The sequence below is a fragment of the Aegilops tauschii genome, chromosome 2, assembly GCF_002575655.3.
Source record: "Aegilops tauschii subsp. strangulata cultivar AL8/78 chromosome 2, Aet v6.0, whole genome shotgun sequence".
Classification (NCBI taxonomy): Eukaryota; Viridiplantae; Streptophyta; class Magnoliopsida; order Poales; family Poaceae; genus Aegilops; species Aegilops tauschii.
In genome coordinates this window covers 368,145,924-368,167,362 of record NC_053036.3, presented here as the reverse complement: position 1 = coordinate 368,167,362, position 21,439 = coordinate 368,145,924, and the positions used below count along the sequence as shown (strand labels likewise).

Genomic DNA, 21,439 nt, shown 5'->3' with positions numbered 1-21,439 from the left:
GAAAACCCTTGAAAGAAACCTAGAACTTCCACGCCGCCGCCGCAAGCCTCTGTTACAAAGCGATCTCATTTGGAGGCCTTTTCCGGCACCCTGTCGGAGGGGGAAATCATCACCGGAGGCCATATTCATCATCCCAGCGGTCTCCATGATGAGTAGGGAGTAGTTCACCCTCGGGGCTGAGGGTATGTACCAGTAGCTATGTGTTTGATCTCTCTCTCTCTCTCTCTCTCGTGTTCTTGATTTGGCACGATCTTGATGTACCACGAGCTTTGTTAATATAGTTGTATCATATGGTGTTCTCCCCCCCCCCTCTCTCTTGTTGTGATGAATTGAGTCTTTCGCTTTGAGGTTTCATTGTTACCGGATTGAATATTAGATTTGAGATCACTTGATGTATGTCTTGCATGTGGATACCCGTGGTGACAAATGGGTATTCTATTGAGTCGCTTGATGTATGTTTTGGTAATTAACTTGCAGATTCCCGAGGTGACATTGGGGTAATCTAGGCATAGGGGTTGATATGCGTTTTCGTCCTACTTCCTCAGGTAGAAACTTGGGGTACTCTTTAAGGTTTTTTGTGTTGGATTGAATATTATGAATCTGAAATTATATGGTGTTATTCTAGTACGAACTCTAGGGTTGTTTGTGACACTTATAGGGATGGCTCAATAGATTGATCGGAAAGATAACTTTGAGGTGGCTCACTACCGACAACAATTTCTTCTTATGTTCTCCACTATTTATTAGAACTTTGGAGTGATTCTTCGTCACATGTTGAAGGATTGTTATATGATTGAATTATGTTAGCACTATTGAGAGATTGCTCTAGTGAAAGTATGAACCCTATGCCTTGTTTCTAAGCATTGAAATACCGTTTGTGCTCACTTTTGTTACTTGATACCTTGCTGTTTTTATTATTTCAGATTATAAAAACCTATATCCACTATCCATACTACACTGGTATCACCATCTCTCGCCGAACTAGTGCACCTATACAATTTACCATTGTATTGGGTGTGTTGGGGACACAAGAGATTTCTTATATTTTATTGCAGGGTTGTTTAAGAGAGGCCATCTGCATCCTACACCTACCACGGATAGATAAACCTTAGGTCATCCACTTGAGGGAAATTTAATGTTGTTCTACAAAACTCTACGCTTGGAGGCCCAACCGAGTCTACAAGAATAAAGTTGCGTAGTAGACATCAAGCCCTTTTCTGGCGCCATTGTCGGGGAGGTGAGTGCTTGAAGGTATATCTTCAGATCTTGCAACTGAATCTTTTAGTTTCTTATTTATCCACTAGTTTGGTTTATAAAAGAAAACTACAAATAAAAGGAATTGAAGTTGCATCGAGTTCTTTATCTTTATGATCTGTTTCTTGAAAATGATGGATCGGAAAATTGTGCCAAAGTGTTAGAAGAAGAATTCAATAAAATGTTTTTTGGATGATAAGCATGACTGCAATGTTGTTAGTATGCTTTCTATGAATATCCATGATGCTAATGATATGCAAAGCCATAAGCTTGGGGATGCTATATTTGATAAAGATGATATTTTTAGTCCCCAAAGTTTTGATGAGCAAATTTATTATGATGATTGCATGCCTCTTATTTATGATGATTACAATGATGAAAGCGTGTTTCGAAGAGTGTCAACTCTAGGAGGTAATGATCCCACTATTTTGGAGGGTGTTGAATCTTATGATAATAATTATGAAAGTGGATTTGGAGTGGTCGTGACTTTATTTAATGATGATTCCACTATTTCAGAAGAGGATTCAATTGATTATGACAACAAAGTTGCTATCTATGATGATTTTGGTGATGACATGTATGCTATAAATAGTAATGATAACCATGAAACTTTCCATCATGATTTTAATGTTTAAATGGGTTATGCCAATCAAGTATCACATGATAGTTCGCAAAAATACCAGCATCATCCGCGAAGAGGGAGATCCTGCATCTCGCAGTGCGGGTGCATGGACCTAAGAATACCCCTCTGAGTGGCCAATTAAAGGATGCTTGCTCAGGAGCTCTTCAAGTTCACTACCTGAAAGCGCATGCCGGTTCACGTTGAGCTCAGTGGGGATAATTGGATCGGGGCGGTCGCCAAGTATTTGGCCTATGGGAATGGATCAGCCAAACCCATCTTACGCCAAATCATGAAGACACCTTCTCCTGGAATTTGACAGCCAATGGGGGTCTACTCTTCGTCTTTGGCCCATGCGGCCCAAACCCATGGATCTCACCCCATGTTTGACTCTGCCAAGATCTGGTCCACGCATGCTAAGCCCAAATGCAAATTCTTTGAATCGCTCATTCTTTACGACAAAATTCTCAATGCGGATAGGCTTGCCGATCATGGATGGCCACATGACCCTTTGTGCTAGCTTTGTCTCTAGGCTCCGAAAACAGTGACACATCTTTGCAAGGACTGGCCATTCTCTGTTGCTTTTTGGAACCACGTGAGTGCCTGGACGGGAGAGACTTTACCTGTTTCAACTTTCCGTCAGAGCCTGGCGGTATATCTGACTGGTGGGATAATATCATTGACTCGACATCAAATGAGGTCCGAAATAACTGGAGCGGTAGGCTGGTCTACGCCATGTGGAATGGAAGGAGAGGAACAAGCGTATTTTCACCGGCACGCGCATGCCTCACCTCGAGGTGGTCATGTTAGCTATAGCGGGCATAAGGCAATATCATATGGCATTTGGCGGCGCCATGCCCACCGTGGGAGTCGATTGAGTCATTTTTGTTTTGTTGGTTTTCGGTGGTTCAGCCACATTCCCCTCAGAAACGTGTGCCCCTGTACATATTATTTCTCTCTTTTTCGTCCATATAAAAAGGCAATGCTCCTGCCGGTTTTTTGAAGTTTTTTTTTTTGAACCGAGCCAGAGGTGTTTGAGTGGTTGGGATTTGTTTTCAATATATCCAGTACCGGTCTGTAGCACAATTGACTTGTATCCTTGATGAGCAGTTGAGTGAGTGAGTATATATACAAGCTGTGAACCCTCCTCTCAACACTAGAGAATGATGCAAATAGTCCTAAAAAATTCAGAATTCTGACAACGTTAACAAATATAAAAAATCACCGTGCTATGAGAAATTGAAGACAAGTCAGAGACAAAAAGTCGCGTAGCTTCATACGTAGAGAGGGGATACATTTGTTGGAGGAGTGGAGAAGCATATGCATTTCTTTCTCAACGCCTCCTAAAGTTGGAGATGGACGTCCCTTGCCTCGCCCCACCAGCCTCCTATTAAATCCTCGCTTGAGTGAGAGAGCGTCCTTCACACAATCCTACCTACAGAAAAAATAAATTGAACGGGACCTGGCTGGCCGGCGACTTGATTGGACAAGATCGAAGCAACAGGTCTAGAAGAGCCAATCGTCTGAAAGGAACATATATACAAGAAGAAGAGAAAAAAGAAAGGCAATGTGATTACTGATTAGAGAGATGTGTATGGGTGGTGGAAGGCAGTAGGGACTATATAAGACATGGCACTAAGCTAGCTCTAAGCACCTTTCTTAATCAGTGGAGCCATGATTATATTAGTAGGTCTACATGGAACAAACCCACAAAACATAGGGTATAGCTTGTCCACCAATCAATTAAAATCTAGAACTCCTCCATTATAGACCTCCCTCCAAATTTTAATCGGAAAACTAGTGGAACTGCTCGCAATAATTATAAAAAATATAAAATATTTTGAGTTGTACCAAAGCAAAACAACCAATAATACTATGTATATCTATCTGATGTCTCTTTACGCCACTGGTGCGTAATCTGCTCCACTAAAATAGAAAGAAAGACCTCGCCTTCACCATGAACCATTGCTTAATTTTGTTTGAACTGAATTATTGCTTAATTATGCGGCTAATTTTTCCCCTTGGTTAGGAAAGCAAGGTGAGCAACAGATTTAAGCATATCCACAGGGAAGTTACCCAAACAAGCTAGAACTAGTTTTGCTACAATTTCAGTTGTGCAAGAAAGGTATACCTAAAACGAAAAGTATTTCTAGGGATGAGCTTCCAGCTCAAAAGCAGCCGGTACCGCAACTTGACTGATACAGAGGGTACACGCCACTTTGCACATAGGTACATCTGCGTTTTTCCGTTGCACCTAGCCCATGCTGTTTTCCATTTTTTTAGCATCGAATAATTTTGAAGTGATCCTTAGTAAAGTAATCTTGCTTTTTTTCGCTTGTCCAAAAAAAATTGTGTTTCTTTTTCTTTGCAGGGTAAAGCAACCTTGCTTTGAGGGTTCGCTAATTGGAAGAAAGGATGATACCGTGTAGCGTCCTGTCAAACGCAACCACAACCTCCTCTTCTCCAAGAAAAGAAGCTTAGGGTTTCTCTGCCTCCCAACGGCACCATCCTCGGTCCGCCTCGTCTTCGGTGGCCCTAGGGCCACAATGGACCCCGCTCTTGTCGGAGGGAGGGATCTTGCTCCGTTTAGGTGTTTTTATAAGTTTGTTTAGGGTTTGTGTCACGTTCACAAAGATGAGGCAATGACGGCTTCGTAAAGATGGAATTAAGTTCTCCTTGCCTAGCTCCCATTCCAGTGATGCACGTCCTCGGAGGGCGTGTGGAGGTGTGTCACCGGTAGATCTCGCAGGATTCAGTCGATGTTGGTCTTTGATGGATTTGTTTGAATCCAATCTTTGTCCATCTTTGTTCGTATGTCTACAGATTGAATTCTTTCGATCTATGCTTCTCATCATTGGTGGCGGTTATTGTTCTAGTGCGTTGGTCTTGTGGGGCCTTAACGCGACGGCTTTCTGACTGTCGGGGGGTGGATGGGATGACGGCGGTGCATTTTCGGCTCGCTCGAATGCTTGTACTTGTCTCTAGGTGGTCTACGAACATGGCTGTAATTTTTCTTCTGGCATATGATAAATAGATCGAAAGTTTTCTTGAAAAAAAAGTAATCCTGCTTTAGCAAACCTGGAAGTGCATGCACCCGCAATGGAGCCGATTTATCTGTCTCGATCTTAGCAGGGTCATTGGCCAAAATCTCGAAAGAGAGAAGGCCACATATCCTCTTACCCAAAGGCCAAGGGGCAACCCAGTGGTAGGACTAGGTAGGACTGGGGGATAGTGAAGATGTACTGATAACAACAGATGATAGATATTTTTTAAAATTTTGAGAAAGATGATGATAGATTGATAGGGACTAGAAATGGTTCGAAGAGGCTATTCTTCTCAAGTTGTACGCGGATAACGTGAGGCCTTAGGTGACACGAGTAAGATAGAAAATTTTAGACTGCCGAAGATGCACCAATACGATCGATTTATTAAGCTACAGTGAAACAATTGTGTGGTACTCCCATGAGCGTATCGCAGCGACCCTTACAATTATTTCATCACATAAAAAAAGCAGAGGATCCGAATTTGCGGCCAAAACAGAAAACGAAAAAGGCACAGGAATGAATATCACAACAGTACTAGTCTACCTCACCCTACCCTACCCTACTAGTACTAGTATTGCTGAAAACCGGAACGGAAACAATAGGTGCCCGCCCCCCTATTCCCACCCGCACTGCTCCATGATGGAATTGCCCTCCATTAATCTTCCTCTAATCATTCCAACCACTCTTCCTTTTTCCTCCCTCCCTGGAGAATCCTCCCCGTAATCCCCCACTTAATCGCCATTAGTTTACACCTAATTAAGACCACTCTCTCCCAATCCGCGGCTTAAGGGTTAAGACACACACCCTTCTCCTCCCTCCGTTGGTTTGCTTGCCACACCTCCCTTCCCTCCACACTTGTTACCTCGCCGTTGCACCGGCGCGCTCCGAGAGGGGACGAGGTCGCCGTGCGTGCGGCGGCATGTCTAGCGCCGGTGATCCCGGCGGCGGGATCGCAGGGCCTGGGCGCGCGGCGCGGCTGCCGCGGTGGACGCGGCAGGAGATACTGGTCCTCATCGAGGGGAAGCGGGTGGTGGAGGTACGCGGGCGCGGCAGGGGCAGGGGAGCAGCGGGCGGAGCGGCCGCGGAGCCGACCAAGTGGGCGGCTGTGGCGGAGTACTGCCGGCGGCACGGCGTGGAGCGGGGCCCCGTGCAGTGCCGGAAGCGGTGGAGCAACCTCGCCGGCGACTACAAGAAGATCAGGGAGTGGGAGCGCTCGCTGCCGTCCTTGGCGGGGAAGGAGGTGTCCTTCTGGGCCATGCGGAACGACGCGCGGCGGGAGAGGAGGCTCCCGGGCTTCTTCGACCGCGAGGTGTACGACATAATCGAGGGCCGTGGCAGCGGCGGCGGCGGCATCCGCGACAGTGGCAGTAATGCGGCCGCGGTGCTTGCGGAGGTTGGGGAGGAGGAGGGCAAGGAGAAGGTGGTGTTCGACAGTGGCCGCGCGTCCGTGGCCGGGGACGACGGGCTGTTTTCGTCCTCATCGTCGTCTGAGGAAGAGGACGAGGAAACGTCCACGCCTGCGCCTCCGCCGGTGCCGGTGCCGGTTCTGCCGACGGCTCCATATCCGTCTCCATCTCAGGCGCCCGCGGTGGTGGCCGTGCCCGTGCCCGTGCCTGTACCCGGTGAGCGCGCCGCTCCCTTGCATGCGAAGAATGTGTGCTTTTTGAATTGATGGTGCAGTTGAGCCGCTGGTTTGTTGCTGATTCTTGGCGGTAAAAGCGTGAGCTTCATCGGTAGTACAGTAGCACAAGATTTCGTCCTTTTTTTTTCTTGCGCAAATTTCGTCTTGGACTTGTGACCTTTTCTGCATCCAAGAATTTGATTTGGTGCTTGATTTGCCGTCTTGATGTGTTCTTCTAATACACAAAAGAGGCGCAATTAGGGGCATGTTGAACAAAAAAAGGTTTTGCCGCGTGATAATTTGACCTGCACAACACTTGCTGCTATTATCCTTTCCAGGATGCAGAATGATTCTTCAATTTGGGGTGACAACTATGCCAGTTTTATACTGCTGAATGTAGGAGCTGCTCTGCTGTTGTGTCGATTAATCAGTTTTGTTTGTGTCGACGGGTTTGACATCCATTCAAACGGAAAATTTGGTTCCTTATTTTTTCTTGTTAGTTATTCGATGATATTGGGCAGGGCATCTGAATTAACTATTCTTTCTGATTCCTGGAGTTACATGTGCGATTGATTAGACTCTTTTAATACTGTCATAGTCTGGTTGGTTGCTTGGCTGAAATAGTTTTGCTTCTTGTGGTGTTGGTCGCAGAGAAGAAGACCGAGGCACCTACGCAAGGGAGCTCAGAGCAAGGTAAAAAAATAACTGAATTTTACATGGTTCCTATCAAACATTTTAGATTTTCCCTTCCATACTTTTGCTCTCAAGTTTCTTACGGTCCTCGTTTTGGACCTGTTCCCACTTATAACAGAATATATATTTCCCACTGGTTTCATCCGACAAAAAAAATCTTAAACATTAAATATTTAAAGTTTTGTCTTATTCCTACTTTCTAAAATCCGAAAATATACTAAAATCATCACATAATTTCGCAAGTAAGAATATTAAAGGCTACCCGTGTCATTCAACCCTGCTAGATGGTGAATGCTATTGCTATTTTTTTTTCTCAAAGATGCCTCAGTTTCATTAAGAAGAAAAAGTTCAATAAACCAAAATTACATATCATTTCTTCTTTTGTAAGAAAAACTGACCGCAGGCAACAAACACTGATGTTCGGCCTGTTTTCAGTTGACAATATATCTACTCTTACAAAAAGCAGAGTTGGTGATGATGGTGTGTCTGTCATCCTGCAATATAGGCCGCCCGATCTATATCTAACGGATAGGAAGAAAACTATGACAATTACCCGCACTCCTCTCCACATTTACAAATAAGGCCTTCCCTCGTTTATCCTTTTCTCCCACAAGATCTTGATGTTCCGTACAACTGCTAGTAGTGAATAATTTGGCAGTTAACAAGTACACAAAACGCACTTAATAAGCGATAGTTTTGAACCTGAATTTATAAAAGAAAATGAACGAAATTGTGCTGAAAGTATCTTAGGCATCAAATCCACCAGGTTTGAGATGCTCACGGGAGCATGTCAGTTTCAGGCAGCTATAATTCAAAATTGTTTGCCACACTTTAACGTTTCAGGCAGCGCCAATTCAGAAACATTGCCCGTGATGTTAATCTGTTGACTAGGGTCCTTTTCTAGCTACTTCTAGGGATTAATAAACTATATTATGGTCAATCCACTTGGAATTTTATTGAGAAAATTGACCAGCCTCATTTTCAATTGAAGTCTTGCACAGATTCTGAAATGACCAAAAGTATTCGTGGTATTCACTATATTCACTTCACTGACAATCCAGCATGACTTTAGTCTCTTCCTTTGCTTAGAAAAATAATCAACTAGCTGGTACCTCATTTTTACATGTAGATTTTTGAGTTATTCTTCTCATCTACTACCTCTGCCCACTAATTTAAGCCGTTTGGCAGTTCAAATTGAACTGCCAATTTGAACTGCCAAATCGTCTTACATCAGTGAACAGAGATGGTCTAACATGCAACTCACAAACAAATCAAAAGCATAAGAACAGAGCCCAAAACTTTAGATTCGCTTATGAGAGTTGAGAAGAAACAAGAGTTGTTATGTTTACCTTATTTCAGCAAGATGAAGTTCTCCCAAATCAACAAACACAACGCCTAAATTTAAGCATGATGTGCAAGCAGTGCGAGACAAACAACAGCGCTACCTAACAATCCAAATTTTTAACAGCAGGGACATCCAAAGGCAAGCAACAAGAAGAAATTAGAATTACCGATGAGCCGCCACCACCGCAGGGTGGGCAGAAGAGGCAGCGCAGCGATGATGCCCCAGGAGAAACCGCTGACCTGCAGGGCAAGCTTGTTGAGATTCTAGACCGGAGCAGCCGGATGGTGGCGGCACAGCTGGAGGCGCAGAACATCAACTGCCAACTGGATAGGGAGCAGAGGAAGGACCAAGTGAGCAGCTTGCTAGGTGTGCTTGGCAAGGTGGCTGATGCCCTCTACAGAATTGCTGACAAGCTGTAGTTTGCTGCTGTAAACGTCTTGATCAAAGTAAATAATTACTGCAAATAAGAAGGGAAATAGCATGAAATTATAAGAATGTACAGATTGGTAGAGTATCTCGGCATTTGATTTTTCTTGTAGACTGGTTCTGAAATTTAGTCAGAAACCTGAAGGAGATGGCCTATTTTCCTCATGGGAGATGCAAAAGCTTAATGACATTTGTTGTACATCAAAAGGGCACAACCTTGTGTATTCTGGTGAATCTGATTCCAGGGGAGGAATCTTGGTGCTTAATTGTGGACTGCAGGGATGTTCTGTTTCTCTCCAAGTTGATTCTTGAATGCACAGTAAAACACTATGTTTGTCACGAAACTACAAAGGGAAGCAAAAGATGTTTCAGCATACACTGCTCATCACTGTGACTTATTGAATTCTAGGAGTGCAACTGCATTAACCACAGCTCCCAGCACAAGAAATTCAAACATGAATTAACAACTATAAATAAAACCGTAATTAACAACAGCTGGTCAACTCGGATCACAAAACCGAGGCATAGGTACAACAAAGTATCCACTAAACACATGTAGCATCATCGAGAAGTTTTAAACTTGTAAATTTTCTTAAACATACATTGACAAAGGGCTCCAGAATATCAGCTTTACTCATCATCTGCTCTACTTGACCTGTAACGCCGGGAGTTCATCTTAGAGTTGGTCTGCATCAGTGGTGGTGGTGGTGGTGATGCTTTAGGGTCATCTTCATCCATCTCACATTGGTCAGTTCCATCAGAGGCTACTGCTGCTGCTGCACTAATGAGAGATGGGTTTGCACTACTAAATCTGGGGCCCTCATCCACCACCATGGCATCAACTGACTTCTTCCTAGGGATGAATGTGACTGAACTAGGAATCTCAGCAGGTGTCTCAGGCTGCATCTTGTTGGGATCTGATCTGCCTAACAGATTGTGCAAGTCTGCAAGAGCTCTCCTGTTTGATTCGTCAGTACTCTCTGGTGTCTCCATAGTGTAACATGTGTACTTTGAAGGGTTCCTAACATAGTCAGGAACCCCAGACGGCGTGGAGGAGTTGCCCAAGTTGCCCTTTGTTGTGACCACATCCATGGACTGAGGAACCATGGGAGAATCTTCATCATGTTCAAGAAGCTCCACTGGTTGTTCTTTAACATCGGCATTAAACCTCACACGTTTCCTTGGTTTTGAATCGGCTTGCTCCTCCTTCCTCTTCAGTATAGGTTTCACACCGATATCCTGAGCTCTCATTGCTTGCATTCCAGCAGTTGGACACTCCTTGGTTTGAGTTGGAGAATGAAGGCCAATTTTACCTGAACTATTGTCTTCTCTGAGCCTTGCAGATGCTGCATCAAGATCTGCCCGAGGATCCTTGGATAAACCACAGATCTCATCAATGGTATCATCAAGGAGGTCAGGCACTACAGTATTGATGCTCATATTAATGCCCTCATCCATGATTTCACTCATGTACACACGTTCTGCAGCATCTTCTTTACCAAATGCCGCTCTATCATATTTGTCCTCCTCTTCCTGAAAGATAACACACCCAATCAGAACAAGGTGCAAATAGATAGGTATGCCAAATACAAAAGCAAAAGCTCCTTACCTGCATTTAGTATCAGATTTAGATAATTTTAGTGTTTTCATGTTAAAGTCGTCTTATATAAGTCTACAAACAGTCTGGTTTGCTTTATGATTTATCTTAGTACTAGTAATTAGCAAAAGCAAAAGGCCTTCAAAAGAAATGAACAGTCCTTAAGGTTCCATTGAAACTGTGGAATAGACTCTTATCCCCTGCGGCATTTCCCTTGAAAAAGACCCCATTGCAAAAATCAAAAGCGAAAATCACAACAAGCAAACAACATGAAGGGAGCAAATTGATGACAACGATACTCCAATCCCCCATACTTAGCACTTTTTCTACCCCGCTAGGAGACTGGAGATCAATACACTCTACAGATGAAACGTTTCTTCAGCAAGCAGTAGGGTATGAGTAGCAAAAGAAGAAGCCAAATCGGCCTTACTATCTTATATAATCAATGCCCTAATTTCCACAAGCAATACAGCATCGAATAGCAAATGGTCAAATCAAATAAAATCGGAAGTTATTTTTCTCTCACCTCCCGATCCAGAGTCGGGTCGAGGCCGATCGAAACCCTAACCTCCTCTTCCTCGTCCTTCTCCTCCTTCCTATCGTCCTCGCCCCTCACATCCTCCTCATCCTCCTCATCATCTTCGGGGTCGTCCTCAAAGTCCTGCTTGGACCGCCGCCTCCGGCCGCGGAGGCACCCGTTGGCATCGTAGAACGCGGACGAGCACGGCGTGTCGGCGCGCTCGGCCGCGGCGCGCTCCTCCTCCTCGTCGCGGGCCTCCGACGGGCGCGCCCAGCGCTGGCGCTCAACATCTCCGGCGGCGACGGACCAGGAAGCTGCCGGGAAGGAGGAGCTCGGGACGTCGCCGAAGAGACGCGACCCGAAGAGGCGCTTCACCCGCTCCTCGAACCCCTCCCCGGCTCCGCCGCCGCCTCCTCCTCCGCCCCCCTCGGCCGCCATGGATCGGACGCGAGGCAGCGAACCAATCTTACAGAAGCTTCTCGAAAGTTCCCCTCGGCCCGGCCGTGCGCTGTGGGTTTGAGATGGGGGTTTGCTTCGAGTCTGAGAGGCTTGCGAGGTTTGAAGTTGAAGACGGCAACTCGCGGTCGATAATCGTTTCCGGCTTGGGCTTGGGCCCAGGCTTTGGTGTCGGTACCGAAACGGGCTAGAACGTCACATGCACAGTTAATATATTTTTTTAGAAAAGCAAAAAAGTACAGTAGTACAGTATTACTTTTCCTCCTCAAAAAATTACCCCTTAAAAGCGGATAAACCAGCCCCTAAACTTTGCCATATCAGATCAATCAGCCCCTAATCAGCAATCAACCCCTGAGCGGTCTTGCACATAATTGCAGATGGTTTTGATGTAAGAGCATCTTCAACACCGACTTTTAAATCGTCCGCTTACATTCCGACCGCGCTGTTCGAATATGTTTTTTTTTCTGCATACCGGAGACAAAATGAGGGGCTTTGCAGGCGTCCGGACCACTGCCACGCCCGCTCCTGACTACCTTGCCCCACAAAAAAATATCCGCGCTCGCGCGCGTTCCGGCCTGACGCCAGCTGCGCACATTCATGCCGCTGGAGAGCGGCCGCTCCGCATTGACGCCGGCACAAAACGGATGCGACCTCTCACTGTCGGCATTGAAGCGGTGCGCTGGCCGAGACAGCGCCGCCCGCTGCACGCCCGGCTGAACACATCTCCTCGCCACATTCAAACGACCACAAACTGCCCGCCTTCCTCCATTAAACCAGTGTGTGTGCCAAGAAATCTACTCCAACCACGCGTCTGTTCGTGAGCCACCCGTCATTGAACACGACGCCGGTTGGCTTCGGCCGTCGGCCCACTATTTCAACGGCGCCAGACGCCGAGCAAAAATCGTACCACACCCCACTCCCATCTCCTCCTTGCACCATTTTCTCCACAATATCCATGGCATCCGGCGAGCAGGAAGAGGAGTTTTCCGGCATAAAAGCCGGTTGGATGGTCCGTCGAGCCCGCAGGATACGAGCCAGGCAACTCTCTGCTCCATCACCCTCGACGCTCCAGGCTGCTGCAGGCCAGCTTGCAGATGCAGAAGGTCCAAGCCGCCACGTCGTTCAACAATTCGCCACTCCAAGCTAGCTCGCCGAGGAGTGGCGGGTTGCTCCAGGACGACACGCGGGGAGCATGGCGGCACATGCATTTGTGGTTGCTGTGGACGACATCGTATCGTGCCGCTCCTCCAGTGCCTGCGATCGCTCCATCCGCCGTCAACGTATGCGTAACCACGCCCTGACGGCGGAGAAAGAAATTGGCTTCGCAGAGATAGACGAAATGATGTACAACACGTCTGCACCCGCCGCAATCATCGAGGAGAAGTAGAACATGGGTGAAAGCACAAGTGCTCCCTGGGTGATTTTGGTAATTAATGTCAACATATCTTTTGTTGGACCAATAGTTTTATCTAGTATATTTCAGATAAGTTCAATAGTGGAGTGGTAAGGACAAGAGGATGTGGAATCCCTTCAAAATGTTAAGGACAAGGATTGGCAAAAGCTCAAGACTCTTCATTTTTGTTTAAGTGATCCAAGATCACATTGAGTCCATAGGGAAGCCAATACTATTAAAAGGGGACGAGGTGTTGCATAATGGTCTACTTGCTCAAAGTGCTTAGTGATATTGCTCCAAAACCCTCAGTCACTCTCTCCATCCAAATATGTCCAAAACACTTAACTCCAACTTGGCCACACCGATATCTTTCATCCGGAGCCACCGAGTTCATCATGACATAGCCACTGCCAGAAACCATAACAGTTCGGTCACACCGATATGGATCTCGGTCCCACCGAGATGGCCTTGCCAACGCTTTGTGACTTGGTGCATTCACTTCTGTCTCGCCGAGTTGTTACAATCGGTCCCACCGAGTTAGCTTGACAGATTCCCTGTTTCTCGTTGCACTCACCTCGGTCTCACCGAGTTGATGCAATCGGTGCCACCGAGATGAAGTTTGCCCTAAGCCCTAGCACATCGGTCCCACCGAGTTGTTTCAGCCGGTCCCACCGAGATTCCTAATGTTCATATTTTTTAACAGATCGGTGCCACCGAGTTTCCTAATCGATGCCACCGAGATGAGTCAAAAGTGTGTATCGGTTAGATCTTGTGTGGAGGCTATATATACCCCTCCACCCATTCTCCCTCATTAAGGAGAGCCATCACAACGTGCCTACACTTCCACCATTCGTTTTCTGAGAGAGAACCACCTACTCATGTGTTGAGATCAAGAGATTCCATTCCAACCATTTGAACCTTGATCTCTAGCCTTCTCCAAGTTGCTTTCCACTCAAATCCTTCTTCCACCATAACCAAATATGTGAGAGAGAGTTGAGTGTTGGGGAGACTATCATTTGAAGCACAAGAGCAAGGAGTTCATCATCAACACACCGTCTATTACCTTTTGGAGAGTGGTGTCTCCTAGATTGGCTAGGTGTCGCTTGGGAGCCTCCGTCGTGATGTGGAGTTGAACCAAGAAGTTTGTAAGGGCAAGGAGATCGCCTAATTCGTGAAGATCTACCTGAGTGAGGCAAGTCCTTCGTGGGCCATGGCCATGTTGGGATAGACAAGGTTGCTTCTTCGTGGACCCTTCATGGGTCGAGTCCTCCATGGACTCGCGCAACTGTTACCCTTCGTGGGTTGAAGTCTCCATCAACGAGGACATACGATAGCACCACCTATAGGAACCACGCCAAAAATTCTTCGTGTCTCCATTGCATTTGCACACTCCAATCCCATCCCTTTATATTCTTGCAAATTGCATGCTTTACCCTTTCCGCTGCCTATACTCTTATCATGCTGGCTTGAAATGTATTGTGTGTGCCTTTAACACATGCTACACTCAACCTTAACTTGAAGAAATTAAAAACTGCCACTTTTGCTCGTTAAGGGTCTAATCACACCCCCCCTCTAGACCCCTCTTCTCGATCCTTTCAGTGGGAGGCCGCCGTCGCTTGGGTCCCATGAAGGCCACCACTGAGGCGATGCCAGCATACACGGCCGGTGTATTACCCGGTCGCAGGCCACCGTCGTCCCCTCTCCCCTTTGGCTGAAGCATATCATGGTGGTTCCACTCTGATGAGCTACGCTGCCGAACATGGGGAAGCAAGCCGCCCTTTGCGCTAAAGCATAACCTCCGGGGCACACGATAGTCCGACGAGCGGGCTGCCGGACATGGGGAAGACAATGGAGATCCGACGCGGCCATTGAGTTTCGGGGTTTACTAGGTAATAAAGGGAATTGATATATAGGTGGAAAATGTTTCTGGAGATGTTAAATTAATATAAAAAGTTCTAATATTGATTAGAAGGCTTTTATAATTTATTTAGTATCATTGGGCTAAAGAAAATACTAAAAGGCCTATAGGGGGGAAGTTAATGGGCCTATGAGGCCCATTAGGTGGAGGCCGAATTGGAGGGGGATTCCCCCTCCTAGGGCTGGCGCGCGGGGGTGGAGGAATCCTCCCCCCATGTGGCGCCCTCCCCTCTTCTCCAACCTATATATACTACTCCCTCTGTCCCGTAATATAAGAATGTTTTTGATGCTAGTGTAGTGTCAAAAACGTTCTTATATTATGGGACGGAGGGAGTAGAGGTTTTGGCCACTTTTGAACACACAAGTTTTGGAGCCTCCTCTAGTTCTCTAGTTCTAGTTCTAAATTGGGGTTGATCTAATTAGAGCTAGACCTAGATCTCTCTAATCCTAATAATAGAGAAGCCTTGTGCGATTCTCTTCTTCTCTCTCTAATTCTCCAATGACGATTAGCTCTCTGGACGACAAAGCATGCTACTTCTTGAGCTTGCGTTGGTTTTTCCCTTGAAGAGGAAAGGGTGATGCAGCAAAGTAGAGATAAGTATTTCCCTCAATTTGAGAACCAAGGTATCAATCCAGTAGGAGAAAACGCACAAGTCACTGAATACCTGCACAAACAATCAAATAACTTGCACCCAACGCGATAAAGGGGTTGTCAACCCCTTCACGGTTACTTGCAAAAGTGAGATATGATAGAGATAGATAAACGGTAAAGTAAATATTTTTGGTTTATAGATTGGAAAGTAAAAGATTGCAAAAAGAGTAAATCGGAAACTAATATTGTAGATCGGAAACTTATATGATGGAAAATAGACCCGGGTGACGATGACATGTACCCATGGTAGGGTCATAGGCCTGACCTAGACACCCTACCCAAGGAAAGTGCCCTAGAGTCAAAGACATTCGAAATACAACAGAAGAAACCGACTGAGTTCACCTAGGAGTGCAATCCGATCGACCATCTACCTCACTTGGATACCCCAATTCCATTCGACCAAGATAATAGCCACTCGACTACACGAAGGATCACTCGGAGACAGAAGGCCTAAAGCCACTCACGATGGCAACGGTCAGACGTTCACTCTGTAGTCTTTAAGATCATTTATAGCTCTTTATAGCTGCGTTACCAGTAACGCCCTGTCTTAATGTACATTGAACCCTGTGTAACGTGGGACAGCTGGGGTCCTGGCGCACTCTATATAAGCCACCCCCTCCACTGGCACAAGGGTTCGCACCCCGTGTAACTCTCACACATAATCCAGTCGACCAAGCCTCTGGGCACCAAGACGTAGGGCTGTTACTTCCTCCGAGAAGGGCCTGAACTCGTAAACCTTGTGTGCACAACCTCACCGTAGCTAGGATCTTGCCTCCTCCTACGTACCCCCTACTCTTACTGTCAGACTTACTCCCACGACAGTTGGCACCCACCGTGGGGCCGGTGTCTTAGTGACTTCCGACGAGGTTGCAATTTTTCTGATCTCCATCAACATGGTTTCCGGCGGTGGTCTGGCTTTGGGCCGCGAGATCCGACTCGGCGCGCTTGTCTTCATCATCGACGACTCCACCTGGCTCCAGGAGGCCCTCCCTCGACGTCGAGGCCCTTCCCATCCGCAGGGCGGCGGACTTCCGTGCGAGTGCCTACGACGTCCTTCTGTGGCAGCCATCGACTCAATATCGGTCGGCTCCCGCGTCGTCCACCCTTCCAGCTGTACGCTGTCGCAAGAGATCTGGTCGATCGCGGCTGCAGCGCTGGGTGAAGCATGCGGTGGCTTGCTAGTCGGCCACCCCTCAAGTCGCGGCAATCGAGCCCGACGAATCTCTCTACGGACTATTTGACCTATCGACTGGTTCTGCTGAGACTCTATCCGAGTGCGGGAGCAGCGACCCGGCGGCGGAGGTCCTGATGGTCGACATGCCACGTAGCCCGCCTGGTTTCCGTCGCAGTGGCGGCGGCGTTGGTGGCGGCGGTCCATCGCGCGGTCATGACGAGTATCATCCCGAAGCCCTCGCTTCGGAGCAGAGGAAAGAGCTGCATCGACGCAACGTGGAGGCCCTCCATACCCCCATCATCGGGGAAACCTCTAAGGCTCGGGCCCGAGCGCGCGCGCTGGAGAATCTCCAACATTCACTCGACGAACGCGCTCGTCGGCAGATCCCCAAATCCAGTCAATGGCACCGACAGTTGTTTCTGCCTGAACCTCAGGTATATCGCACACCAGTCCAGAATCTTGCAGCCGCAACTCGTATAGCAGAGTCGATTCAGCCATCCCGTTCAGAGGCTAGTAGAGGTTTGATGCAAATTCGAGCGTTGCTTTGGGCGGCGGGAGAACAAAACTCAGTCGTTTCTCAGTCGTGCAACAGGATCCACAGCAGGTCCGTGTGGCGGACACAGTCCAGTCGGCTCACAGCCCAAGATCACCTCCGCGGCGTGAGGGTCGTGGGCACCGCCAGGAGCAGTACCTGGGTCGGAACCACGAGCAGTATGATCATCGACTCGGCCGTGAGGACCGCCGTCGAGTTCCTACGCCCCCTCCGAGGGGCGGATCGTATGTGCCCCGGCAGTATGATGACAGGCACCCGTATGGCGATGAGCGTAGGGTCCCAGTCGACCCAGGAGAGCCCGGGTTTGATGCAAGATCAGTTCTTGTGCAAGGTCTGGTCGACAGAGGCTGGGCACACAGAGAAGGACTAGACAGAGATCGTCCGGCTGGAAGCAGAGTGCATGTTTCTGGGCCTGAATGTTTCAGCAGAGCCATCAGAGCCGCTGAGATCCCTCCCAACTTCAGGTTGGCGACGGGAGTGAGTAAGTTCACTGGTGAGTCGAAGCCAGACACTTGGCTAGAGGATTACCGAGTGGCTGTGCAGATTAGTGGCGACAATGATGATGTAGCCATGAAGCATCTCCCCCTGATGTTGGAGGGTTCAACCAGAGCTTGGTTGAATCAGTTGGCTCCTGGTAGTATCTTCAGTTGGGAAGAGTTGTCCCGAGTGTTTGTCAGGACATTTGAGGGCACTTGCAAACGACCTGCAGGGATGACTGAATTACAGCATTGTGTCCAGAAACCAAATGAAACTTTGAGAGATTACATCCAGAGGTGGACTACTCTTCATCATACCGTGCAGAATGTGTCAGAACATCAGGCAGTTTGCGCCTTCAAGGAGGGTGTTCGGTACAGGGAGCTTAACCTGAAATTCGGTCAGACAGGGGACATGTCCCTGGCTCGGATGATGGAAATAGCCACTCGGTACGCTAACGGCAAGGAAGAAGACCGACTCCGCAGTGCCAAGAACAAACCAGTCGCCCAGGACATCGGAGGAGGAAATTCTAGTTGGAAGCAGAAGCGCAAAGCTGAATCCGCAGGTCCTGGTGAGGCCGCAGTTGTGAACCAAGGGAAATTCAAAGGAAAGCCTAAGGGGCCATGGATCCCCAATAAAGTGAAAGATCAAGTGGGAAATGATGTGCTTGTCACATACACACCAAGAAAGATGAAGAGGGAAACCTGATTTACCCCAAGCTACCACTCGACAATGTCAACTCCTAATTCAGACCTTCCGACAGGGTCAGCCCAATGAAAAGGAAAAGGAATCTGATAAGGACGAGGACAAAGAAGAGGATGATGGTTACCCCAATGTCAATGCCACTTTAGTGATTTTTGCTGACATCGAGAGCAAAAGTCGACTGAAAGTTATCAACAGAGAAGTAAACATGGTTGCTCCGGCAACGACGACGTATCTGAAGTGGTCAAAAACTCCCATCACATTCGACTAGTCCGATCACCCTGCACACATTGCTACCCCCGGGCGGCAAGCATTGGTGGTCGACCCAGTTGTTGGGGGCACTCGACTGACCAAGGTCTTGATGGACGGTAGCAGTGGTTTGAACATTTTGTACGCTGAGACCCTCCGAGGGATGGGCATTCCGATGTCCAAGCTCAGTGAAAGCAACATGCGATTCCACTGAGTTATCCCAGGGAAGAAAGCCGATTCACTCGGTCAGATCACTCTTGATGTGGTTTTCAGTGATTCAAAGAATTACCGCAAGGAAAAGTTGAGATTTGAGGTCGTGGATTTTCACAGTGCCTATCATGCTATTTTGGGCAGGCCTACATACGCTCATTTCATGGCTCGACCGTGTTACGTGTAACTCAAGTTGAAGATGCCTGGCCCCAGAGGTGTGATCACAATCACTGGAAATCGGCAGAGAGCAGAAGAGTGCCTCCAGAAGGGCTCAAAGATTGCCGATGAACAGATGGCAGCAGTAGAGATGCAAGAACATCGGAAGAATGCAGATCCGAGTGATTTGTTGCGTGCTAAGAAGCCTACTTCAGAGTCCACATTTCAGTCGTCCGGTGAAACAAAGCCAGTTCACATTCACCTGACCGATCCCAATGCTGCTCCGACTCATATCTCAACAACACTCGACGGCAAATAGGAAGAAGCGCTCATCCAGTTCCTCCGTGAGAACTCGGACATCTTCGCATGGAAACCATCTGACATGCCGGGTGTACCCAGGGGACTGGTTGAGCACCGTTTGCGAGTCGACCCAAAAGCAAAACCCGTTAAAGAGCATCTCCGTCGGTCCGCCGTGGAGAAGAGGAAGGCAATTGGCGAGGAGGCGGCTCGGCTTCTGGCAGCTGAGTTCATCCGCGAGATGTACCACTCCGAGTGGCTCGCCAATGTTGTCATGGTCCCTAAGAAAGATGATTCACTTCGTATGTGTATCGATTTCAAACACATCAATCGAGCCTGCCCGAAAGATCATTTCCCTCTCCCCCGCATCGACCAAATTGTCGACTCGACTGCGGGATGTGAGCGTTTGTCCTTTTTGGACGCATATTCCGGGTACCATCAGATCCAACTGTATGGGCCCGACGAAATAAAAACAGCCTTCATCACCCCATTCGGGTGTTTTTGCTATGTTACCATGCCTTTTGGTCTCAAGAATGCTGGCGACACATTCATGCGCATGATTCAGAAGTGCCTGCTCACTCAAATCAGTCGGAATGTGGAAGCATACATGGATGACATCAGGGTCAAGTCACGTAAAGGTTCCGACCTACTGACTGACCTTGCTGAAACCTTTGCCAACTTAAGAAGATATGATATCAAGCTCAACCCGTCAAAGTGCACATTCAGAGTCCCAGGTGGAAAGTTACTCGGCTTCCTCGTTTCCGAACGAGGGATCAACGCAAACCTGGAAAAGGTTGGAGCAATCCTCTGAATGAAACGCCCCGTGCGTGTGCACGACGTTCAGAAGCTTACTGGTTGTTTGGCTGCATTGAGCCGATTCATCTCTCGTCTCGGTGAAAAGGCATTGCCTCTTTACCGACTGATGAAGAAGTCTGACAAATTCGAGTGGACTCCTGATGTAACACCCTGGATGTAACTTTCCATAATTGTAACTCCAACTCTTGCCATTTTCGGCTATGTGTTATGATATTCCCTCCGTGGTTGGGTTTTGTCTCTCGTTTTGCATTTTGTTCATGTCGTGCATCTCATATCATGTCATCATGTGCATTGCATTTGCATACGTGTTCGTCTCATGTGTCCGAGCATTTTCCCCGTTGTCCGTTTTGCAATCCAACACTCCCACATGCACCGGCGGACCTCTTCTGTTTCTTTTCGTGAGCGGGTGTTAAACGTTCTCGGAATGGACCGAGGTTTGTCAAGTGGCCTTGGTACACCACCGGTAGACCACCTGTCAAGTTTCGTTCCATTTGGAGGTCGTTTGATGCTCCAACGGTTAACCGGGTAACCACAAAGTCCTTTTGTGTGTTGCAGCAAAACCCCCCTCCAAAACAGCCCAACAACCCATCTAAGTCACTTCCATGCTCTCCGCCGTTCGATCGCGATAGTGTGGGCGAAAACCGCACTCCATTTGGAGTCTCCTAGCTCCCTCTACCTATATAAACACCCCTCCCCCGAAAATTTCGGATCAATTCCACCCTAACCCTAGCCTTCGTCCTCCGTGCGCCGCCGGACACGTCCGGTCCACGCCGGACAAAAATCCCGCCGCCGCCCTCGCCCAACCGGGAGTCGCCACGTGGCAGCGCCGCCGCCCGCCGACCGTAGGCCCGCGAGGCCCACGGCCGGCCCCCGAGCCCGTGCGCCTCCCCCGCCGCCCGTCTCCAGCGCCGCCCGCGCCCGGTCGCCGCCTTCCGCCGCCGCCCGCCGCTCCGGTCGCCACCTCTCCTCCCCGTCGCCGAGGACGTCGCCGGCCCCCGCGGCCCCGTGCTCCTCCTCCCCGACGCCGTGCTCCGCCGCCTTCCCCGAGCCCCGCGCCGGTCGCCGCCGTCTTCCTCTTCCCCTCCTTCTTCGGCGAGGCCCGGATAGCCTCGAGCCGGCCCGATCCAGATCTGGACGAGGTTGACCTCTCCCCTCCCTCCGATTTTCTCCAAGTCCCGAGGATTATTGCATAATGTGCTCATGTTCATCGCATCATATCTCATTGCATACTACTCCGTTTTGCGTGCATGATATATCAAAATGTTTGTCTC

At 48.2% G+C, this 21,439-nt stretch overlaps 2 protein-coding genes across 3 annotated transcripts; one reads left to right on the top strand and one right to left on the bottom strand.

Moving 5' to 3' along the window:
• The first annotated feature begins 5,463 nt into the window (after window positions 1-5,463).
• On the top strand, window positions 5,464-9,268 carry LOC109765749 (trihelix transcription factor ASR3). Of its 2 annotated transcripts, none has more exons than XM_020324523.4 (3): window positions 5,464-6,539; window positions 7,190-7,231; window positions 8,700-9,268. In XM_020324523.4, the coding sequence occupies exons 1-3, from the start codon at window positions 5,837-5,839 to the stop codon at window positions 8,993-8,995; spliced, it is 1,041 nt and encodes a 346-aa protein (XP_020180112.1). In that variant the 5' UTR covers window positions 5,464-5,836; the 3' UTR covers window positions 8,996-9,268. The 2 variants fall into 2 exon arrangements, with proteins under 2 accessions (XP_020180112.1, XP_020180113.1); XM_020324524.4 differs by having other exon boundaries at window positions 5,483-6,539; window positions 8,703-9,268.
• A 182-nt stretch (window positions 9,269-9,450) lies between these two features.
• Window positions 9,451-11,708, bottom strand: LOC109765748 (uncharacterized). Its single transcript, XM_020324522.4, has 2 exons — window positions 11,126-11,708; window positions 9,451-10,535 (listed from the first exon to the last, which is right to left on the bottom strand). The coding sequence occupies exons 1-2, from the start codon at window positions 11,555-11,557 to the stop codon at window positions 9,633-9,635; spliced, it is 1,335 nt and encodes a 444-aa protein (XP_020180111.1). The 5' UTR covers window positions 11,558-11,708; the 3' UTR covers window positions 9,451-9,632.
• Between the last annotated feature and the right edge of the window lie 9,731 nt (window positions 11,709-21,439).